The sequence below is a fragment of the Natrix helvetica genome (assembly GCF_964273705.1).
Source record: "Natrix helvetica genome assembly, chromosome: W".
Classification (NCBI taxonomy): Eukaryota; Metazoa; Chordata; class Lepidosauria; order Squamata; family Natricidae; genus Natrix; species Natrix helvetica.
In genome coordinates this window covers 45,006,959-45,031,396 of record NC_138555.1, presented here as the reverse complement: position 1 = coordinate 45,031,396, position 24,438 = coordinate 45,006,959, and the positions used below count along the sequence as shown (strand labels likewise).

General features: G+C 48.0%; 1 protein-coding gene across 4 annotated transcripts in view; it reads right to left on the bottom strand.

Annotated features, from left to right (window-relative positions):
• LOC309400494 (voltage-dependent calcium channel gamma-7 subunit) overlaps window positions 1–24,438 on the bottom strand; it is a 198,997-nt gene that overhangs the window by 159,853 nt on the left and 14,706 nt on the right. For 3 of the 4 annotated variants that reach the window (XM_081969021.1, XM_081969020.1, XM_081969022.1), the window contains exon 2: window positions 22,412–22,651. In XM_081969021.1, the coding sequence (XP_081825147.1) occupies window positions 22,412–22,607 (196 nt within the window). In that variant the 5' untranslated portion in view covers window positions 22,608–22,651. Of the gene's footprint in view, window positions 1–22,405; window positions 22,652–24,438 lie in introns of those variants that run through there. The other variant, XM_081969023.1, reaches the window with a different exon arrangement.

The window sequence follows — 24,438 nt, the reverse complement described above, 5'->3', positions numbered from 1 at the left end:
GCCCCTTCCGCTGCTGCAAAACTGTCCAACTTATAGTTTCAGACAAATGGGGACAAAGAAGTCCAGGTAGCCGCCTTGCAAATTTCTTCAATTGGCGCCTGAGTCGCCCAGGCTGCTGTGGTGGCGGAGCTCCTAGTCGAGTGTGCTGTAATATGGTGAGGCACAGGTCTGGACTGTAAAACATGGGCAAGGGCGATGCAGGCCCTCAGCCACCCTCCGATCGTAGAGGAGGACACCTTTCTGCCCTAGGAAGCCGGCTGGAACGAAATGAAGAGCGACTCAGACCGCCGAAACCCCGGGTGTCTTGGGTGTGGACAGAAATCCGGGAGAACTACCTCCTGGGCTCGGTGGAACCAGGAATTGATTTTGGGAATGAACGACAGGTCCAGTCTGAGGACTACCCTGTCCTGGCGAATCAAGCATAAGTCCTCTCTGACCGACAGGGCAGCCAGTTCCGAAATACGCCGAGCTGATGTGATGGCGATCAAGAAGGCAGTCTTAAATGTCAGGTGTTTGAGACTGGCAGTCCTGAGAGGTTCAAATGGGGGACCGACAAGGGCACGTAGAACTACGTTGAGGTCCCAGGATGGATATCTGTGAACCACTGGGGGTCTCAGGTTGGTCGCACCCCTGAGAAAACTGCGAATGGTAGGATGACGGCCAAGTGAGGTGTGACCATCAGAAGACAGAATGGTTGAAAGTGCTGCCACCTGACGCCTCAGTGTGTTAGGTGCCAGGCCCTTGTCCAAACTGTCCTGCAGGAGGTCCAGGATGACAGGGACCGAGGCTGAGGAGGCTGAAGATCCACGAGCCATGCACCAGCTAGCGAAGGCCCTCCAAGTAGCATCATAGATCCGGGTCGTGGACGGACGCCTGGACGCTTGGATGGTGTGAATCACTTTGTCCGATAAGCTGCCTCTGCTCAGGAGATCCCTCTCAAGTGCCAGACTGCTAGTTGCAGCCACTGGGGCTCCGGATGTTGAAGGGCCCCCTGGCTGAGAGAGATCTGCTGTGGAGGGATCCGCCACGGTGGTTCGACGGAGAGGCTCACCAGGTCCGCAAACCAGGTTCTCCTGGGCCAGAACGGTGCCACCAGCAGTACCTCCGCCGCCTCCGACAGGATCTTCCGGATGACTCTGGGAAGTAGAGGTAACGGTGGGAAGGCGTACAGCAGTCCCTGCGGCCAAGGGCAGTGCAAGGCATTGACTCCTTCGGCATGCGGGTCTTGGAACCTCGTGAAAAACCTTGGGAGGTGCGTGTTGGATGCGGTGGCGAACAGGTCTACCTGTGGGCGGGCGAACCTCTGGGACAACTGTTGGAACAGATGCGGATGCAGGCGCCACTCTGAGTGGTCGACCGTGGCCCTGCTCAGCCAGTCCGCCTGGGTGTTGGTAGTGCCCGAGATGTGCTCCGCCTGAAGAGACAGGAGGTGTTTCTCCGCCCATCGTCCCAGGACTTCAGCCTCCGACATCAAGGATCTGGAGCAAGTGCCCCCCTGGCGGTTGATGTGCGCTTTTGTCGCAACATTGTCTGTCAGTATCCACACGTGGCACCCTTGTATGATGGTCTTGAACTGGCGGAGGGCCAACCTGACTGCCCTCAGCTCCAGCCAGTTGATGCTGTGAGCCGCTTCGGAGGGAGACCACCTGCCCTGCACCAGTTGATTCTGGCAATGAGCTCCCCAGCCGTAAAGGCTGGCGTCCGTCGTGATGGTGAGGCGGACGGGCTCTTTGCCAGGGCAGGGGACAACCACCACCTGAGGGAACGCCGTACCTCTAAGGAGACCGGGATTAGCCTCGTCGAGCTGCTTTCGTTGGCCCTTTGGTGAGGGAGAAGGAGCCACTGGAGCGGACGAGAGTGGAGTCTTGCCCAAGGCACGATGGACAGGCACGATATCATTTTGCCTAGGAGCTGAGACAGCTGAACCACCTGGGCCAAGGGCGACCGCTGCACTTGTGTGACCCTCTCCCTGAGGCTCGACATCCTTTCCAGGGATAGGAAGACCCAGCAGGCGAAGGTGTCGATGATGGCCCCTAGATGTTGTAGTCTGGTAGTTGGTAGAAGGTGACTTTTCTCCAGGTTTATGAAGAACCCGTGGTCTTGAAGCACCTGGATGGTGTACTCCAGGTCTCTGGTTGCTTGTTGGTGGGATGACGACTGTATGAGGACATCGTCCAGGTAGCAGTGCAGTCTTATTGGGCGGGACCTGAGGAAGGCCGCCATGGCCGCGAGGATCTTGGTGAATGTCCTGGGGGCCGATGATAGGCCGAACGGCATGGCTCGGTACTGGTAGTGGCGGCCTGCGTAGGTGAACCTCAGGTACCGGCGGTGGGCTTTGCGGATGGGCATGTGGAAGTAGGCCTCCTTGGACTGGAGGGACTGCATTTTGAACCTTCGATAAGTTACGTGATGGTTTAATCTTTTCAGGTCCAATATTCCCCTCCACCCTCCGGAATTTTTGGGAACCAGGAACAGGATTGAATAAAACCCTGTTCCCTCCTGACCCACCGGAACAGCCTCTATGGCCTTCATATCTCTGAGATGTTTGATCTCTTGTTCCATGAGGGACCGTTTGACCGGGCAAGACGGAACGGGACACTTGATGAAATGGTGGGGGGGAAGGGACAGGAATTCCAAGGTGAGGCCCATGCGGATCGTTTGTAGGACCCACTGGTCCGTCGTGATCTGCTCCCATGTGGCGTGGAATAATTGGAGATGCCCTCCTATGGGAGCTAACCGGTGATGGTCATTTGTATCTCCTGAAAGGGCGTGAACCAGATCCCCACCGAAAGGGGCGTTTGGAATAGTATTTATTATTATTATTATTTATTAGCGTTTATATACCGCCCCCTCTCCCGAAAGGGACTCGGGGCGGTGTACAGTCCGTATCAAAATACAACAAATTAAAACATAGTAATAACTACATAAATACACGTATGAGAGGAGGATAAAATATGCCAAACTGTACAGCTAAATAAATAAATCGATACAAAAGTTTAAAATCCCAATGTCATATCAAATTTAAAACACTATCCCTCTAAAAACCAGTAAGAATGTGTATGCCAGGAGGTAGACATTATAAATTATGCCAGACCAGCCAGTCGGAACAGGTGTGTCTTCAGTTTCTGTCGGAAGGAGCGGAGGTCAGTAGTGGTTCTAATGTCGGGGGGGAGGTCATTCCAGAGGGTTGGGCCCATCACAGAGAAGGCCCTACTCCTCGGTGTCGCCCGTTGGCATTGCCTCGTGGACGGCACCAGGAGAAGGCCCTCCCTGTGAGAGCGAATTGGCCGCAGGGATGTATGGGGGAGGATGCGATCCCGCAGGTAACTAGGCCCTATGCCATGGAGCGCTTTAAAGATGGTAATCAGAACCTTGAAACGCACCCGAAAGACCACAGGCAGCCAGTGCAGCTCGCGCAGGAGAGGTGTTACGTGGGAGTACCTAGTACTCCCCATGACTACCCGCGCGGCTGCGTTCTGGACTAGCTGCAGTCTTCGGGCGCGTCCCAAGGGAAGCCCCATGTAGAGAGCGTTACAGTAGTCCAGGCGAGACGTCACCAGTGCATGAGTGACTGTGCGTAGGGCATCACGGTCCAGAAGGGGGCGCAATTGGCGCACCAGGCGAACCTGGTGGAACGCCCCCCTTGCCACGGCTGCCACATGATCATCCATTGACAGCCGGGCATCTAGGAGGACGCCCAAATTGCGCGCCCGTTCCACAGGGGGCAATTGTTCGCCCCCTATGGCCAGTGATGGAATCAGCTGGCTGAACCGAGGTGCCGGTAGCCACAGCCACTCAGTCTTGGAGGGGTTGAGTTTGAGTCTGTTGTCCCCCATCCAGACCCCGACGGCTTCCAAACACCGGGACATCACTTCGACAGCCTCGTTGGGGTGGCTTGGGGTTGAGATGTACAACTGAGTATCATCAGCGTACAGATGGTACTCAACCCCAAAACCACGGATGATCTCACCCAGCGGCTTCACATATGCGTTGAACAAAAGGGGCGAGAGGACCGACCCCTGCGGCACCCCACAAGAGAGTGGCCTCGGGGTCGACCTCTGCCCCCCAGTCAACACATATTGCATCCGGCCGGAGAGGTAGGAGCCGAACCACCGTAAAACGGTGCCTCCGACTCCCATCCCCTCCAGCCGGCGCAGTAGGATACCATGGTCGATGGTATCAAAAGCCGCTGATAGGTCTAATAGGACCAGGATAGAGGAGCAACCTCTATCTCTGGCCCTCCAGAGATCATCCACCAACGCGACCAAGGCTGTCTCGGTGCTGTGCCCGGGTCGGAAGCCGGACTGGTGTGGGTCTAGATATACGGATTCGTCGAGGCGACGTGGAAATTCCTGCGCCATCACATTCTCAACAACCTTCGCTAAAAAGGGGAGGTTGGAGACTGGACGGTAATTAGCTAGCTCCGTTGGGTCAAGTGAAGGCCTCTTGAGCAGGGGCCTCACCACCGCCTCTTTCAAGGCAGTCGGTAAGGAACCCTCGCTCAATGAGGCGTTCACCAGGCCCAGAAGCCAGCCTCGCTTCACCTCCCAGGATGCCAGTACCAACCAGGAGGGGCACGGGTCCATTGAACATGTGGTGGGTCGCAGCCGTCCACGCAACCCGTCTAAATCCTCGGGGGCAACAGAGTCAAACTCCTCCCAGAGTGGACTCACAAGACTCACTGATGACGGCTCGTCCGGTCCACTGGGGGGGGGCCATCCGCTCCAGATCTGAGCGACTTTGTCCTGCAAATATTCCCCAAACTCCTCTGCTCTTCCCTGCAAGGGTGCCTCCCGCGTCTCCTGCGACAGGAGAGAGCGGGTCACCCTAAACAGGGCGGCAGGGCGGTTATCCACAGACGCAATGAGAGCGGCACAATGTCTACGTTTGGCCGTTCTCAATGCCACAAGGTAGGTCCGTAAATAGGCTCTTACCTGTGTTCGGTCAGATTTGGAGCGTGAGGACCTCCACCTGCTCTCTAGACGTCTCCTATGGCGCTTCATCACCCTAAGCTCCTCGGTGTACCAGGGAGCCCGGGTGGGTCGCTGCCGTAGGAGAGGTCGCAGAGGCGCAACCCAGTCCAAGGCCCCCGCCGTCGCCCTATTCCAGGCGTCGACTAGGTCCTCCGACCGAGCGCGGGTCAGGGCTACAGGTAAGGGCGTGAACCAGATCCCCACCGAAAGGGGCGTTTGGAATAGTGCTGTTGGCGCCCTCTGTCACGAAAGGACTGACGGTCCTGGGACCGTTCAGCTTGCTGGGGATATGCCCAATGGAAAGGGGCGGAGCTAGTGGAAGGCTCGGTGTTCCGAAAGGGCTGCCTCCAGTAGGAGTTGGAACCCTTTTGATCGGACTTCTTATTGACTGATGGCATCACCTTCTTCTTGTCCTTGTTTTCCACAAGGACAAGATCCAGGACCTCTCCGAAAAGCTTGTCCCCTTTAAAGGGGCTGTGACAAGCTTCCACTTGGAACGCATATCCACGTTCCAGTGTCTCAGCCACAGGAGGTGTCTAGAGGTAACGTTAGACGCTAGGGCACGCGAAGCAAACTTGGCCGCGTTCAAGGTGGCGTCGGCGGTATACTCCGTGGCTGCCATGATCTTATTAATATCCTGCCTCAACTTGATGTCCTTGGCAGGAATTTTCCTCAGCAACTGCCTCAACCAAAGTAGGGCTGCCCTGGAAAGGAAGGAGGCTGAGGCGGACGACTTAATCGCCCATGCTGTTGCCTGGTGAGTCTTTTGGCAAGCAGTTTCGGTTCTCTTGTCCTCAGCCTTGAGCCCCTCTAGCAGGTCAGGGGGAAGCACAGACGAGGAGGTGAGTGCCGCCACAGGGGGAGCAATTGGAGGTAGCTTAAGCAAATCCTCCAGGCTGGCATCTACCGTGTACAGCTTCTTGTCATTGCTGCTGGGGGTAGCCATGGTACCTGGCTGCACCCATTGCCTCTGAACTATGTTGAGGAACATTTTAGGAACTGGAACAATTTCCTGGATTGACACCGGCTCCTCAAACAGGTCCCCAGATAGATCATCAGGATCTGTGGCCGCTGGCGCTGGGGGAGTAGACTCCAGGCGGGTAGAAATCTTAGCCTTGTCTAGAATGGTCTTAAAATTGACGATCTTGAAAAGGTCCGAAAAAACTGGTTTTTCGGAAGTACCCTTCTCGTCCCCAGAGAACTGAGCTTCCTGCCTAGGGAGTAACTCATCCTCCTCCTCCCAGTCAGAATCCTCGGTGGCCACCGAGGAATGAGGGGAATGCGGTGGCAGACTTGTGATCATCTCTCTGGGATCTTCCTGGGGCTGCAAATGATGGGTCTTGCGAGTGCGCTTACCCCTCTGTTGCATGCCTGCCTCAATGCCCTGTGAAATGGCCCTATTGATGATTTCCTGCATCTCAGTAGAGAGGTTAGGCCCCTGGTCCTCGACGGGGCGAGTCCCAGAGATGGGCCTGGGAAGCGGCTGTTGGGGCGCCAAGGGCCCCACAGAGGCTGGACCCTCCTCCAGGTCTGAAGGACAAGCAAAGAGATCGGCCTGATCAGCCATCGAGGGGCCTGGGGAAGCTGCCATAGCAAAGGAGGTGGTAGAAGAAAATTCCTGGCCCTCCTCCTCACTATCAGAAATGGGTCCTCCCTGAGCTGGAGGAATCTCCCTGGAGGGCTCCTCAGGAGACACCGAAAGGGAAGAGTGAGCCTGCTGTTGGGCCTTGGAGAACTGTTTTTCTAATGCTTTCTGACGACGTAAAGCATCCCTATCCGGGCCTGATCCCTGTTTGGGCCCGGGCCTGGAATAGGGCTTGTTGCCTCTAATGGCTTCCCTGGCAGCTTTGCCAGCCTGTCTTAAGGGGGCTCTGGAAGAGGCACCCTCAGAATTTTCAGGGGCCTGATCTGCCATGTTAATCAGGGCCTAACACGGGCAGGTAGGAGGGGGGGAAGTTACCACCACTCACCACCTCCACAATAGCCCACCACAGCACAACGATGCTCTTGAAAGAGGCACTGAGAACTGCAGGGCCTTGTCCAGTCAATAGAAGCCTTTGGCGCGAGCGTTATCAGCTCCCAATGCCTGCAGGGGAAGTCAGGGTGCGACCCTGGAGGCCACAATCCCAAGCCGCGTTTCCAATGTGGGTTTAGGGCCAAGGTCGCCGGTCAGACCGGGCAAGGAGGACTCCCAGCGGCTCCCTCGCTGAGTCAGACTACAGGCAACTGCGGCATCTGCTGGAGGCGAAACCGAAACTTTTTTTGACAATCCAAAATGGCGGCCGGAACTTACTGGCGCAGTTTCGCACCTAAATTCAACAGCCGATGAGTTCGGAGAGCCCTGGGAAGCCGCGCCGCAATCCGGCTTGCAAAAAGCACGGACGGCAACAGCGGGCTCCCAGCGGGGAATCGCCCCCCCATAGGGGAGCTCCAGCGGCGCTGGCGTCGGCACTTCGACCCACGCGCCTCCCTCGACAGCTGCCTGAGGCTTCAAGGAGCCTGGGCGAAGCCCTGGACACCAGGAAGACCAAGGGTGAGAAACAACCAATTTAGAAGGAAAAACTTTAGTCTCACCAGCCTGCTCTGTAGATCTTTAATTCTTTACTATTGAGAGTCCAAGCAATCTATCTAGAATTTGAAGAGAAACTCTAAGCGTGTCCACTGGGCTTGCTGAGTTGAAAAAAACTGAAGATAATCAGCACCAGAGGCGTGGCTTAAAGTTTCAATTCAGTTCTGGGCAGATTGGCTGTATTTAACCCTTGCTTGGACTCTCCAGAGCAGCGCCCTGGAAAACCTATGGCACACGTGCCACAGGTGGCACGCGGAGCCATTTGTCAGAGCACGTGAGGCGTTGCACTGTCAGCTGGCCAGCGCGCATGCGCAAGCTGGCCAGCTGAGTTCAGCCTTTTTTAAAGCCATTTTTCGCCCTCCCCAGGCTCCCAAGTGACTTCCGGTTTGTCCGTTGGGTCGTTTTTTGTCCTCCGGAGCCTTCAGGGAAGCCTCCAGAAAGCCCCTGAAGGATCTGGAGGGCTTAAACCAGCCCTACAAGCAAACCAGAAGTCCATTCCTGAATTCCTGGTTTGCCCGTAGGGCCGTTTTTTTGCGCTCCAGAGGCTTCAGGGAAGCTCCTGAAGCCTCCGGAGGGCCTCTGGGGGGTGGGGGAGTCTGTTTTCGCTGTCCCCAGGCTTTTATAAAGCCTCTGGAGCCTGGGGAGGGTGAAAAAAGCATGCAAAAAAATGGGAGGGGGGAGTGCCTGTCATGTGCGCATGCGCGCTGGGGTGTGTGTGTGTCACACATTATATTATGGATGCAACACGGCCACGCACGACCCCCCTGCGCTCCCCCCGCTTATGGCATGCGAGCCAAAAAAGGTTTGCCATCGCTGCTCTAATATATACTTTGGCTGTGTCCCATACATTTTGTAACGAGGTTTCTTCTTTTCTATTTTCTTTTTTTAAAAAGACCATCTCTTTTTCCATAAACTGTAAAAATTCTTTTTCATTTAAAATTCTTTGATTTAATGTCCATCTTAACTTTTTTTGTCCCCTCCATATAACTTTCATCGGATTATGATCTGCCCATGTAGTTATTTCAGTATTTATTTCTTGTATATTAGATAATAAATCAGCTGACATCCACATCATGTCAATTCTAGACCAAGACATGTGTCTATTTGAATAAAATGTATATTGACTTTTCTCCGGATATCTTCCTTGCCAAACATCTTCAATACCTAATTGTTCCACAATTTTGAAAAAGTTTTTAGAAATGTTTTCCTAGATTTTTTATTTACCTTTTTAGTTTTATAGTCCAGGTCTACATCCACAATTGCATTAAAATTGCCTACAATGAAAATATTTTCATACTCCAATTCTATTTTTTTCCTGTGTAATTTAGTCTTCTTGGTTATCATTTGGTGCATATATTGCCATTAGAAGTATTTGTTTATAGTTCATCATGATCTCCACTATTAAAATCCTCCCTTCCTCATCCATAAAAAATTGTTTGGCTTTTATGGTCTCTTTGATGGACAATGCAACACTCCTCTCACTTTGATGTGTAAGCGAGGCATATAATTGCCCCATTTTTGGGTATTCCAAAAATTTTTAATGTTGCTTTCTAATGTGGTCTTGTAAACAAATTATGTCCTGTTTTAATTTCTCCAGTTTATTAAAAGTTCTTTTCCTTTTTATTGCTGAATTCAATCCATTTATATTAATTGATATGTCAGCCTCCATTTTGTTTGCTTGCTATCGGCTGCCATAGTAACGGGGAGGGTGGGGCTTGTGGTATTTGGGGGGAAATACTAGGTACTGGAGGAGTTATCATGAAGGGAGTTTTGTTCTCACCATCTTCTGTGCATGCTGATGGCTTGTGTTTGGGCTTGGTCAAGGTCAACCGTCTCTGCATACCAGCTGAATGAGGCCACTTGTAGATGCACCCCACATGACACCTTAAGGAGTTGTAGATTGGACATTGGGTTGGGGTAACTGGGGGGAGGGTCTTGGGCAAACGTTTGATATGTACACATTCACGCTTTTTTGCTTCAGATCTTGGTTCACTTTAGCTGTTTTCATTTCATGTCCAGTAAAAGTACATTTATCTCTACTCAAATGAAGTTGGGGGTTTTCTTTCTTGGATACTGAATGAGGCACGCCTGACATTAAGCAAGATCTCTGTTTGCACCCATCCCGGAGTTAAAAGCTACCGTGAGGGGTGCATCAACATGTCTAACCCCTGCAGCGACCAGGAGGGTCGCTGCATCCTCCCCTCCCGTGGAAACAGAGTGGATGGCTGAACTGAATCTGGAAGAAAAGTCAGTCCGACCCAGATGGTCGCTGGGAGTGGGACAGATGAGTGATCCTGAGGAGATGCTGGCAGGAGTTACAACCACCCAGCGCTGGAGATGAGAGGCTGCCTGGCAGGAAGCCAAAAAAGAGGATCTCATGATGACCCATGTTTTACAACTTTTTCAAGAAGCCTGGGGGAATCGCTGAATACACAAAAGTCACACCGAGAGGGAGATTGGAATAGCTGAGCAGGCGGAGGGAGGAGCAGACACCCTGGCTAACCCCAAATCGGCCCTAGGAGCTGCTCAAGGAACCGGGCAAGCCAGAGGAGTTCCAGACGCCGCCACCACCTCAGCAGCTCAGGCTCCCCAAAGGGGGGGGGCGGGTAAGCTCCCCAAAGGCGTCAAATTCCAAAGATTCCTTCTCTTGGAGTGAAGTACAGGGGAGATCCCAAAGCAGTGGGATTTTTTTTGGTTCAAGTTTGGAATTACATGCAAGAGTATGGAGAGGATTTCCCATCAGAAGTTGCAAAGTGAGAAGTGTTACTATGGCGCTGGAAGGCACCACGGCTGACTAGATGGTGGCTCTACATAACGATTCCCCCCAGCTGAGAGATTACAATGTGTTTATGACGGCCCTGAGGGCACGCTTTGATGAGCCCCTCGCAAATCGGAAGGCAAAAACCAAGATGATAACTTTAACCCAGGGTCGGAGATCTGTGGCAGAATACACTCAGGAGTTTCACGAGCTGGCTGTGCACATGTGGGGGAAATCCCAGGAGGCATTGATGGACAGCTACATGGATGGCCTTAACAATGATGTGTACCACAGCTGTGTGAATACCCCCCCCCCCGGTAACCTGCAATGTTTGTATGGGCTGGCTGCTGATGTGGAAATTGACCTAGCCAGAAATCGATACCGTGGAGGCAGCAGCTGGAGCAAAAAAAAAAAAAAACCTCCTACCCTGAAAGAGGCCCCAAGAGCAGGAAAAGGGGGGTCAGCAAACAAGCCCAGAACGATGGCATGTTTCCGATGTGGAAAGGAGGGGCATCGAGCTGCCAAATGCTACTCTAAGCCTGGCCCCAAACCACCTTCGACTGGAGGAAAGAAACCCGACAAGCAGCCAGAAAAACGCCGCGAAACAGCCCTGAAAGGTGTCGAGGTCATTGATTTCCTTCCTCCAGGCCAGGGGGAAAAGGAACCCCTCCCTTCATCAGAAGAAAGTGAAACTGATGCTGATGACGACCACTTGGTAAGTCCTCATGCGGGCCCCGTGACCATCCCAGTAGAACTAAAAGTACCCTCGCCCAGGGGAAGATGCTGGCCCTTTTAGATTCTGGCTGCACCAGATGTGTAATTAGCCCAGAGGTGGTGGAGAAAATGGGTCTAAGACTGAGAACAATGAAAGTACCCATCGCCTTTTGCCAGTTGGATGGGTCAGTTGCTGGGGGGTGGGGACATTTTGTAACCGAACCGGTAGAGATGTGGATGGGGGACCACCAAGAATGCTTAAGTTTTATCGTGGCGCCAGGGATGGAACGGCCCCTCATTCTGGGATTGCCTTGGCTATGGAAATGGAACCCTCAGGTGAACTGGCGAAAGGCTGGCTACGCATCCATTCAGCCAAGCTGACAAAGGGGGAGGGGAAGACTTCCAACCTAGCCAGAGCCGTAACAGACCTGGCAGCATTTTCACGTGAAAAAATTGAGGGGGAGGAAAAAATTCTGAAAGAATACTGGGAGCTCAAGGAGACCTTCAGCGAAAGGGCTTCCAATAAGCTCCCTCCCCACCGCGCCACCGATTGCAGCATAGAAATCCTCCCAGGGGTGAAACTCCCCAAACCACAGTTTTACTCGATGACCCCACGTGAACTAGAGGAATTACACAACTTCATTGATAAAAACTTGAAGAGGGCGTTCATCCAGCCTGCTAGGCCTCAGGTGGCCACGCTTGTCTTATTTACGGAAAAGAGGGCTCTCTTCGCTTATGTGTTAATTACAAAAACCTAAACGCCATTTGCATGGAAAACATGTACCCTTTACCCCTCATGAAGGACATGTTAGCTCACTTGGCAAAGGGGAAATTTTTCACTAAATTGGATTTAAGGGAGGCATACTACAGAGTCCGCATAAAAGCAGGGGATGAGTGGAAGACCACTTTCAAGTGCCCTCTGGGGTGTTTCCAGTTTAGAGTACTCCCATTCGGACTGCAGGGGGCGCCAGCCATTTTTATGCAGTTGATTAATGAAGTGCTGCACGAACACCTGTATAAAGGCATGTTAGTTTACCTTGACATCCTTGTCTACATGAAAATGTTAGAGAACATGTAAAACTTGTGCGCTCAGTCCTGAAAAAACTCCGAGCCTCTGAACTTTATGCCAAATTGTTTAAGTGCGAATTCCACCAGGACAAAATTGACTATTTGGGGTACCGCATTTCTCATGAGGGTATTGAAATGGATCCTAAGAAAGTCCGGGCTCTTACGGAATGGGCGGGCCCCCGCAAGCAGCTACAGTTTTTTAGGATTTGCCAATTGTTACCGCCAGTTTATCCCCTCATTCACTAGTATCGCACTGCCAATTACGAATCTCCTAAAGTCAAAGGGAGAAGCAAAACCAAGGCCTGGTCAGCCTTTGAAGTGGACTATGGAATGCCAAGCAGCCTTTGAGAAATTGAAATGACTGTTTGCAGCTGAACCTGTTTTAAAACACCTCAACATGGATGTTTGGGGGGAAAGTACTAGGTACTGGAGGAGTTATCATGAAGGGAGTTTTGTTCTCACCATCTTCTGTGCATGCTGATGGCTCGTGTTTGGGCTTGGTCAAGGTCAACCGTCTCTGCATACTAGCTGAATGAGGCCACTTGAAGATGCACCCCATATGACACCTTTGGGAGTTGCAGATTGGACATTGGGTTGGAGTAATTGGGGGGAGGGTCTTGGGCAAATGTTTGATATGTACACGTTCACGCTTTTTTGCTTCAGATCTTGCTTCACTTTAGCTGTTTTCATTTCATGTCCAGTAAAAGTACCTTTATCTCTACTCAAATGGAGTTGGGGGTTTTCTTTCTTGGATACTGAATAAGGCAGCTTTATTTCTTCTTCCATGTTTTACTTATATGTGGTTTTTGTTGCACTGGTCATCCTTGTCTCTCTTGGCTCGCTTGGTTCCTTTGCCCTTTGCTCCTTCTCTTATTGCTATTTCCTCCCGATCCTTAACAGTCTCTTTTTGTTGTTTATCTCTCTCTTCCATAAGCTCTTCCTGGTATCTAACCTCTCTCTCCTCTCTCTGTTTCTCCTCCTCTTGCAATCCCAAGTATTGATCGTAAATTTGTTCTGCCTTCTCTATTGAATCTAGTCTGTGTCTTTGCTCCTGCCAACTCATCAATACTCCCTCAGATATCAGCCATCTAAAATTCACTCCCTTTTTAATTAAACATTTTGCAAAAAACTGTTACTCTCTTCTCATGTCTCTAACTCTTCTCAGTATTTGTTTTAACACTACTATTCCTCTACCCTTGTACTTCATTGTGTTGTTCCTTACTCTCTGTAAAATCTCTGTTTTTATTGCCTTCTTGGTAAATCTAACATGCACTTCTCTAGGTAAATTATTTCTCATTGCATATCTTGTGTGCACTCTAAATATCTCATCAATCTCATTCAGAATTCTTTCCTTAGTTTCCTCCATCACTTCCAATGCCATTGTAACTTTGAACGGTCACTAAACAAATGGTTGTAAGTCAAGGACTACCTCTATGCATGCTATTTTATGTGTCTAAATCAGTGTTTCTCAGTCTCAGCTATGTTAAGACGTGTGGAGTTCAACACTCAGAATATTTTAGCCAGTTGGCTGGGGAATTCTGGGAATTCACCATCTTAAAGTTGCTGAGATTGAGAGGCACCAATTTAAATGTATTTTTTGGAGAGGGGTCTGTAGCTTTCACCAGACTGTCAAAGGGATCTATGGCACAAAAATGGTAACAATCCCTAGCTTAGAGGCAGGAATAAAGGGTGATATCATTGCATAGTACAGACAAGATAGCTAAATGTACATGGGTGGATAGTTGAATTGCGTAATTTAAACAAATGCAGTATTTGTAAATGCAGTATTTGCAATATTTCTAGCAATATTTAATGAAAAGAAGATAGGCAGAATGTAAGGACCTGCCTCGTCCCTCCTTCAAAAAAACGTAGACTCTTGAAAACCTGGTATTTCAAAAGGAATCTTTTTATTGCAAAGGGGTGAAAGCAAGCCAACATTCAAAGCAGGCTCTGGGACCCTCAGGCTATACAATCCAAAATAAAGGAATTTAGGAACCCCTCCCACCTGACCAATGTGGATTCTCACCAATCCGCAGGTGTGAAGATGTTTTTGTACCGGTCTCTCTGAGAAGCAGATAAGCAGGGATTCTCCGGATCATCTTCCGGAGTTGCAACCTGTCACTGTGTTAATTGTTTGCTAGCCGTGCTGAAGATGTACTGCGCAGGTCATAGGCCTTATCTGACAATGATTTACTGCGCATGCTTCTTAACACGTTCCTTAATACACCACACATTCCAGAGACTTTTGATCTTCTGTTCATCTGCCAAGAAGGTGGGCGACAATTGCTCTTGCCAAAATGTAACAATTAGATAGATTTGTTTATTTTTATTTTCATATTAAAGTTTGTTTTTAATGTTTCTCGGATTTTATTTTCGCTTTTCTGAAGATATGCTGTTAGGAAAGCCATCGATTCACACCTCGTCAGTTCAGGGTGGAATTTCCCCTGACAATAAATGGTAGCAACAGGATGGACATAATATACGGCTTTTTCCTTCCTAGTTATCTTCAAGAGATAAAGCCTAATTAGAAAGGATGATCTATAGCTATTGAGATACGCTTAAATCTAACTTTCTAACCATGCCGAAGAAGAAAAAGAAAAAAGGCAGAAATGAAGCACGTTCTGAGGGGTCCCTCCCCTCTGACACAGAGATGCAAGATTTTTCAAGCTGGCTTCCAAATCTCCGAACTTCTTCAACAGCCAGGTGAAGAGGAGAATCTGCCATGGGAGGAACATCTCGCAGAGGAGATGGGACTGCTTTCGAAGCGGAAGGAAACGGACCGAGGTCAGTTACACTCCCTCCTGATTATGCATGTTCCCAAATATCTCCAAGAGATTATGAAATGCTCGGGGCTAAACCAAAGCGTTCCATGTTGCCAGAGCAAATTCACTCCCAAACTCTTAGAGATTATGAAACAATTGATGTCTGGCCAAAGCTCTCGCAGCAACAGCCGGCAGAGGAAAATCACCCCCACACAGAAGGTGAAACTTATAAATTCCTCCCAAGCCCTGAGCAAACTATGGAAAGCTATCGTAATAAAATAGAATTCTTTGAAGATCAGCTTTCTCAAACCAAAAGACATTATGCCAGGCTAGAGGCAAGTAGGAGGGGTTTCCCCATTTCCAAAATGTCTGAGGACGCTATCTTGCCTTCTTTTTCACAGCCTGAGACACCCCCCCTGGAGTACATTGTGTCAGGCGAATCAGAACAGAGAGATATGTACACGTCACCGAGGTCACGTGATCTCCTTTGTTCCTTTCCTTATGCCACACAGGCAGAAATTTTGCAGCCAAGAAGTGAAGCTGCACTGCCATCTCCTGGCAGAAATATTTTAATGCAGAGAGCAGATATGCATGTTACATTACAGCTGCAGTTAAATAAATTGCAACAGTCTTGGTCAAACGTATCTGTAGCTCGTCCAGATGTCCAAGCTGCAATGCAACAAATGCCTCCAAAGGTACAATCTTCAATGCCCCCTGGTGGTGTTGGATTTTCCCTAGATGGAACAAGGCAACGCTTAATGCAACAAAGGCAAATGCCAACTTTTCGAGCAAGCCAATTTAATTTTGCTGCACAAGCTCCTGCTCCAGCTGTAACAACACAGAGACCAATGGTCCGATTACAGCCTCCTCTGGTTCAACAACCAGCATTTCAACCTGCACAGCAAGTTGTTCAAATGAATATTCCTCAGCAGGCATTTTCTGTCACTCCTTTGACTGGTGAGTCCAAATTAAAGATGTCAGGACAGAATTACAAAGCCTGGGTCAGTGAGGTTGCACTTTTGCTTTGCAGAGAAGGTACCCATTGTATGGTGTTTAATCCTCCTGGCCAACCATGGATTCCTGCAATAAGAGACTTAGAAACTAGGGCTTGCACAACATTGTTGATGTCCATGGAAACTGAACTGCAGGTCATTTTCCCACCAAATGCAACAGCCCAACAAGTTTGGGCCCATTTGGAAGATTGCTACAGGCCCATTTCAATGGAATCTTCATGTTTGCTCATGTCTGAGTTCCATGGTTCGAAGTTGAAACCTGGTGAACATATTGGTGGACATTTGACCAAACTGAGAGGAATGAGAAGTGAATTGAGAGAAAGAGGCCATGTTATTGATGATATCCAAATGATCAGCATCATCATTAACTCATTGAATTATGAATGGAAAGATGCCATTGCAAAGATTAACCACGTGCCTATTGCTCAACGCACTGTTAATCATGTATGCAGACTTTTAATTGAGGAGGAAGCTATCAAATTAGTTACACCTCATCTGCAACGACCCCCAGCGTCAAAAGCTCCAGCTAGACGTCCCTTCCGAGGAAGAGGCTACGCTCCAAGGATGCCAAGATGCTACATCTGCAACCGTATGGGACATGACACCCGGGATTGTCCCCAACGAGTTCCAGCTCCCGTCACGTACCAGCCCAGAGGAACAGACTCCAGAGGCAGAGGCAGAAGCGGAAGACAAGGTCGTTGTGGTCCAAGGCATGATCCACAAGCTCCACTCGCAACATTGGCCATAACCAACGTTCCACAACCTGATCAAGAATACGACAGACGTCTTTGTGGACTTTAGATAGTGGCGCAGCTTTACACGTACAGAAAAGAACTTTTCACAAAGATGCACGAGGCCGAGCCCGAATATCGAGAATTGTACTCATTCTCCAACCACACTTGTAAGGTCATGGGAAAAGGAACTGTTTACATTGAAGAGCTCGATACATTCATCCCGGATGTTTATTACATACCTTCAGCAACCAGTAATTTGCTTAGTCAAAGTCACTTGTCTAGAGAGTTAGAGTTCCAGGTTCACCACCTCGAGAAAGCAAGTTACATAGTTAAAGATGGAGATATTGTTGCTGAAAACATGTTGATTGGTGGTGTTTATTACTTAAAGCCAAAGCCTAAAAGGCAAGCACAGGCAAGTATGCAAACTCCAAAAAGGCACAGCACGGGCCCAGAGAGAGTTGTTTCAGAGAGAGAACCCGTTGCTACTCCAAAGGCTCCTAAAGCCAACAAACAGAGAACAAGAAAGCAGGTTGCTCAGAGCAAGCCTGATATTCCTCATGAAACTGTTAATGTTGAATATTCACTAACTGGTAAACCTTTGCATCCCAGGTGTATCCACAAGTGGCATAGAAGATTGGGGCACGCCAGTTTCCGTGTTCTCAGAAAAATGCCAGAGTTCGCAAAAGGTTTGGATCTAAAGAGGTGTAAGGTGTTTTTGGATTGTGCAGTCTGCAGGAAAGCCAAATCCAAAGCAGCAGCCATTCCCAAACACTCTACACGCCTGTCAACACGCATTTTTGATTTGGTTCACACTGACATAGTGGGTCCTTTCCCACCAACAATTGGTGGTAAAAAGTATTTTCTAAGAATTGTAGATAATCATTCTAGATATGGATTTGTATATCCTATGAAAGAGAAATCTGAGACCTTTCAGATCTTTAAAGACTTTGCAGCATTTGTTTCTACCCAATACCAAGTTCGCATCGCCAGAATCCAAAGTGACCGTGGTGCAGAATTCATGTCTCAGTGTTTCCAGGACTGGATGCGTAAGAATGGAATTCTTCATCAGACATCCGCTCCATACACACCGGCTCATAACGGAGTCGTAGAAAGAAGACAAGGGGTTCTACAAACCATGATGCGTTGTCTCCTAGAAGATGTCAATCTCAGTAACTTATACTGGGGTGAAGCAATCAAATATGCAAATTACATTGTCAACCGTACTTGGAGCAGTGTAATAAATCAAACTCCCTTCTACATGATGTATGGCTACAAGCCTGATCTTAAGAACCTCCACATTTTTGGTTCATATGCTATGGTGAACATTCCCTTAGCTCAAAGAAGAAATGGAGGTCCAGTAGCAAAGAGACTGAGATTTATGGGTATTGATGATAATTCAAAATGGAGCAAATTTATTGACACTAAACATGTAATTGTGATTTCACAATCTGCTAATTTTGAAGAAGATATTGACTGGTCCAGGATTCATTCCAATGATCCTGGAGTTTACTTTCATAGAGATGATGTTGCAGATGCCACGCAGCCTGATGACCAATATTTACAGGCAGATATTCCTTCTACCAGTTCTTCACAACCAGATGTTCCGTCTTTGCAAGCCGCAGATGCTGATGCTAGCGACGAATGTGAGGATGAGGACGAAGAAGAAGAAGAATGGACTGTTGTTCCAAGACGTTCCAAGAGGGCTACAAAAGGAATCCCTCCACAACGATATTTGTGGCAACTGACAAAAACACCCTTGCCTTTGATTTGCAATGTTACTCTTCTTCCTGATACATTCACACAAATCAAGCAGCTTCCTGATTCGGAGCAAGACAAATGGTATGATGCAATGCAGGATGAAATGGACAGTTTAAAGAAACTTAATGTATTTACACCTGCAATACCTCCAACAAACAAGAAGTTCATTGGCACTCGATGGGTCTACAGAATCAAGAAGAAACTGAATGGTGAGTCTTTGTACAAAGCCAGACTTGTAGCTCAGGGTTTCGCTCAACGTTATCCTGAGGACTACACAAACACTTACTCACCAACAGTCAGAACTGAAAGCGTAAAAATTGCTTTAACCACTGCAACTATTCTTGGTTTAGAAGTTTTCCAGTTTGATGTGGACACAGCTTATCTACATGCTGACCTAGATGAAGACATCTACGTGAGAAGCCCTCCAGGATTCCGACAGCAAGAAGGGGATACCTGGTTCCTGAACAAAAGTCTTTATGGTCTGAAACAGTCAGGTTTAATGTGGTACTTATGCCTTACTGACAAACTAAATTCAATGGGCTTTATTAAGTCCGAAACTGATGAATGCGTGTTCACAAAAAGATCTAACAATGCATATGAGATAATTCTTGTTTATGTTGATGACATTGTTTACATTGGTCCAAATAAGAAAATGAATGAGATTTTTGCTAAAAGTTTGCAGAGATACTTCACACTGAAATCTTTAGGACACATTAGCACTTATTTAGGTGTTCAGATTGAAAAAACACAGAAGGGGTTTAGTCTTTCACAAGAGGAGAAAATTGACCACATTTTGCATCATTGCAACATGAAAGATGCTAACACAACAAAGACACCCATGCAAACAGATTTTCACAACTTAACACATGAACCAAGTCCTGAGTTCGAGGACCAAACACTTTATCATTCAGTCATTGGGTCACTGTTATACATTAGTAGTTGGACCAGACCCGACCTTGCATTTACTGTTAATCTTTTATCACGACACGTAGGTAAGGCAAAACAATTTCATTGGACATGCGTTAAGAAGTTATTGAAATACCTGAAACACACTAAACACATGAAGTTATTGCTAGAACCAACTCACACTGATTATGCAGAATTATGTTGTTATGCTGATTCTGATTGGGCAAGTGATAAGAAATCACGCAAAAGTACTTCTGGTTACATGATGTTCCTGAATGGATGTCCTGTTTACTGGCAAGTGAGAAAACAAAGTTTTGTTTCATGTTCATCTACTGAAGCTGAATATGCTTGTGTTTCAGATGCTTGTAATTCTCTAACGTGGTTTGATGCTTTGATGACAGATATCTGGACACGTCCGATTCGACCAATCACCATGATGGAAGATAATGAATCGGTGGTTTATTTTTCTGAGTCACATTTTACAGGTTCTAGGTCCAGACACATTGACATTCGTTATCAAAACACAAAGCAATTAGTTAAGCAAGGTTTTGTTAAATTGCAATATGTTTGTACACATGATCAGATTGCCGACATGCTCAACAAACCACTTCCAGCAGCTCAACACGAGTATCTGCGAAAGAAGATGTGCCTTATTTGATGATTTGATGACATCAGCCCAACTAGCAAAAGAAGGGGTGTCACTGCGTTAATTGTTTGCTAGCCGTGCTGAAGGTCATAGGCCTTATCTGACAATGATTTACTGTGCATGCTTCTTAACACGTTCCTTAATACATCACACATTCCAGAGAGTTTTGATCTTCTGTTCGTCTGCCAAGAAGGTGGGCGACAATTGCTCTTGCCAAAATGTAACAATTAGATAGATTTGTTTATTTTTATTTTCATATTAAAGTTTGTTTTTAATTAGAACATGTTATCGGTTTTTATTTCTTATCTGGAGATATGCTAACAAGAAGGGGCGACGGTCCGCACCTCAATCGAAGGTGGAAGGGAAACTTTCCATTCCTTCTCACAACCCACATGGCTCCCCCACCCCCTTGCATCCTCCAAGAGGTGAGGATTTCCCAGACCTCTGAGGCACCAGGCCACAGTTGTAAATCAGGCGAAAGGTTATAAAAACAGGCAAGACCTAGGATACTTAGGATACATAGAAAAAAGAGAAAGAACAAAATGTATCAAATCCAACCCCCCTTTTCATCCACGGAAGAATGGCAGATACACGAATCTGACACAGACCTTCTCATTCCAAGTCCTTTAATGAATTCTCACTTGGAGATAACATACTACCAAGGTCAACTCTGCCCTGCCTCCCCAGCCTGATTAGCATAGCTTGGAATTCAGAGCCAACCTTTTAGCCAAATCTAGGTGAATCACAGCTCTCTGAAGAACCTTGTCAAGAGCTGAGCTGCAGACCACTCCAGACCTTCTGGGAAGAACTCAATTTCTTGAGTTTCCACATTGCCCAGTGTTTTCAACTTTGCATGTAGTCAACCAGAATTAAGTTGACTAGAATTTACCCAAATATCAATTTTGCCCTTCACTCAAGGCATTATTTTGCTACTCTAGCTATCCAACGTTGATCTGTTGCAAAATTACCGTGTTTCCCTGAAAATACGACCTGTCCTGAAACTAAAGCCTTGCCACATTTTTCGCGTGGGCAAAAATATAAGCCCACCCCCAAAAATAAGCCCCCTAGACAACCCCCCCTCCAGCCAGGCAGAGCACCGCTCGCCGACCTAGCGGTATCCCAAAGGTGCCAAGCCGCGGGAACGAGGTGGGGGCAAAGGCGCTTGCATTGCTTGGTGCTTTCGGGGTACCGCTAGGTCGGTCAGCGGGGCTGTGCTCAGCTGAAGAGGGGGGTTGCCAGGCAGCTGCTCTCTTGCGAGTGGGCTCCCGAAGAGCCGGGCACAGCCTCAGGGTCGAATGGCTGTGTTGCGCTGTTGCAGCAGCAACGCAGCAGCCATGAGGTGAACAAGCTCGCGAGCAGCCGCCGGCAACCCCCCTTTCCAGCCGGGTACAGCACCGTTGACTGACCTAGCAGTCCCCGGAAGGCACCAAGCAAGGCGAGCGCCTGTTCGCCGCCCTCCGCCTCCCGTGGCTCGGTGCCTTCAGAATGCCCCTAGGTGAGTGAATGGGGCTCTGCATGGCTGGAGAGGGGGGTTGCGCAGCGGCTTTTCCACTCCCCGCTCACGTGACTCACAGGCTCATGATGCCCTTGACTAACTCTACAGTACCTGCAGAGATGGCATCTTCGCTGCTGGCGCCACCCTCCGCTTAGGGTTTTTTTTTCAAAGCACGGAGGATGGATGCCGCTCTGGAAGTACGCTCTATGGATGCTCACCTTGTTTGGTGCCTTCCGGGTACTGCTAGGTCGGTCAGCGGCGCTGTGCCTGGCTGGAAAGGGGGGTTGCTGGCGGCTGCTCGCGAGCTTGTTCACCTCATGGCTGCTGCGTTGCTGCTGCGACAGTGCAACACAGCCATTCGACCTTGAGGCTGTGCAACACAGTGCAACACAGCCATTCGACCTTGAGCCATTCGACCTTGAGGCTCTTCGGGAGCCCGGTCGCAAGGGAGCAGCCGCCTGGCAACCAAAAAATAATAAGCCCTCCCCTTTAATAAGCCCAAGGCCATAATAAGCCCTCCCCTTTAATAAGCCCAAGGCCATATAACCCAAAAAAAATAAGCCCTCCCCTTTAATAAGCCCAAGGCCATATTTCGTGGGTCAAAAAAATATAAGACCCTGTCATATTTTCGGGGAATCACGGTACCAGCTAGGCTGGAAGGAGGAATCAAACAAGGGCCTAGCTTGGAGTCTTTCCGCAGCCACAAGCAGCATAAGGTAGACCTCCCTCAAGATCCATGAAGCCTTATCTGGTTGTTCCCAAGACAAGCAGTCTGGTGAGATTCTTGTAACATAGATGGTAGACAATAAAGTTACTGATTCTCATTATTCACGAGTGGCTCTGGTTGCTTGCATCTGCTATGAACTGAAGAATATAGAGGAATTTAGGAAATGAGGAAGCTTGAGTCTGGTTTAGTCCTGAGGTCCTAAGATGGAGATACTAAGATTGGTCCTAAGATATGGTCCCAAGATTCATAAATGAAAGCAGCATTGGAGGAGAGTCCTCGGACCCTTACCTGCAAAGAAGCAAACCCTCCAGAGGCCAGCATGGAGTGCCATGACTATTTCCGTGGTCTGGTTTTGTGGAAATACAATCCCTTCCTCCATGAACAGCCAATAGTCAGTACTGACAGCAATGCCCACCAGGAGCAGCCCGCACGCTCCAAAAACACTAGACAGCAGGGTCAGGGCACGACTGCTGCAGTTACTCATCCTAGGTGACAGAGAGAACGACTGGCCAAATGCAGCGCAAGGACCTGGAAGAGAAATAAACCCCAATCAATCCAAAACTCCTGGGGCGTACTAAAACCAAACCAAACAGACAACAAACAGAATAACAGAGTCGGAAGGACCTTGGAGGTCTTCTAGTCCAACCTCCTGCTCAAGCAGAGAACCCTATACCATTTCAGACAAATTCAGTCAAAAACCCTTGTGATTTTACCAGAACATTTGTTGCCCATTTTTGAATCAAATGTGTTGATTCCCAAAGATCTCCAGAACTGCTGGTTCTCAATTCCTTTTATGTTGTCTTGGATCATTTGAACATGTGGGGCCACCAAATTCATTAAAACTTTACCCAGACCCCAATGAGCCTGATACCTAAATTCTGAAAGATTTTCTAAGGATGGTCTCTCCTCTTTGCATTTTTCTGACTTGGAAATGTGGAATATTTGACCATGAAATCCAGGGCAGTGATAAAGTTTCCTTCTGTAATATGTACTAGAGCAGGCTTCCCCAAAGAAGGGAAGCCTTGATGAATCAGGATTGCAAGTCCCATAACTTCTAACCTCCCAGGATTTGTATTTATCAATACAGGGTGCAAAAATCCTACTCCAGCATTTGGCAAGAAAATACTCAGAATGGCTCCACATGGTTTGAAAACTCTTCTTAGGAACTCTGTTTTTCTGCCTCTGCTCTCTTATTGTTCTCATATGCCAGGAATTTTAGATTCTACTCTTGCCCATCAAAGTGACAATTTCCCCCCCTACCAATAAAATGGAGGAAACATGATTGCTTGTATTCAGCCTAACCAATTTTCTGACATTATGCAAGTGTCATACAGAAGTCATTGTCCAACCCAAGGTTTCTTCTTTTTGAAAGAGTAATCTGATATCCACTGTGAGATACAATATAGTAAGTTGTAATTTTCCATAATGTAGACTAGCATATAGCTTATTGTTGCAGAAAATGACAGGCATTAGACTTCTCAGGATACAGGAAAAGTTTATTTGGCAGCCAGGTTCAGAAACGTTAGCCCATGGCTAACGTTGTGAATTTCTGAACGACGTTCATTATTGAAGCACGCATTCTTATACATTCTCAAAGACAGTATAACACGGAAACACTTTACTCATTTCTTATTGGTTACCTTTTGGAAAAAGCCTTATAAGGAGATGGGGGTCTTACTTCTTCTTTTGTTACAGGTATGGACTACGTGCCATTAACGAACTTTAATTGAACCTTGTGGTTTTGGACTTTTGACGTAGGGACATTTGCTGGAACATGTTGTGGTTGAAGGCTGATGACATTTCCCTGTCCCTTTAAGCAAGCTTCTAACTGTCCCTTTTATGCCACGTCTTCATTCTTATATTTTAATCCATATTTTATTCTACTTTATTTCCCCCCTTCTAGAGTCTATTAATACCCACAATTGAGTCTAGCCTGTTAGATTAACAATATAAGCATGAAGGATACAGAATAGCAAAAAAGCAAGGATACAAGCAATACATATCTTAGGGCTTATCTTCCAAAATCACTTTCTCTACTTCTAAGAGTGCAATTTGAATATCATCTTCTTTAAGGGTATGTGGGATTAGGCTTTTTATTTAACATTAACTACTTTTCACCCTGTGTTTCCTTTACAGACCTCATAACGAGTTGTTTAAGCAAGGGTATTATGCAAGGGAGGAAGGCTAAACTTGCGATTCCACATAATAAAAGAAATAGCATTTGCTTGATCCAACCTGTTCCCGGTAGCCAAGAGAACCACACATCTGTTCCTTGTACTTTTTGACCAATAGAGGAAGCTCAAACTCGTAGTTCT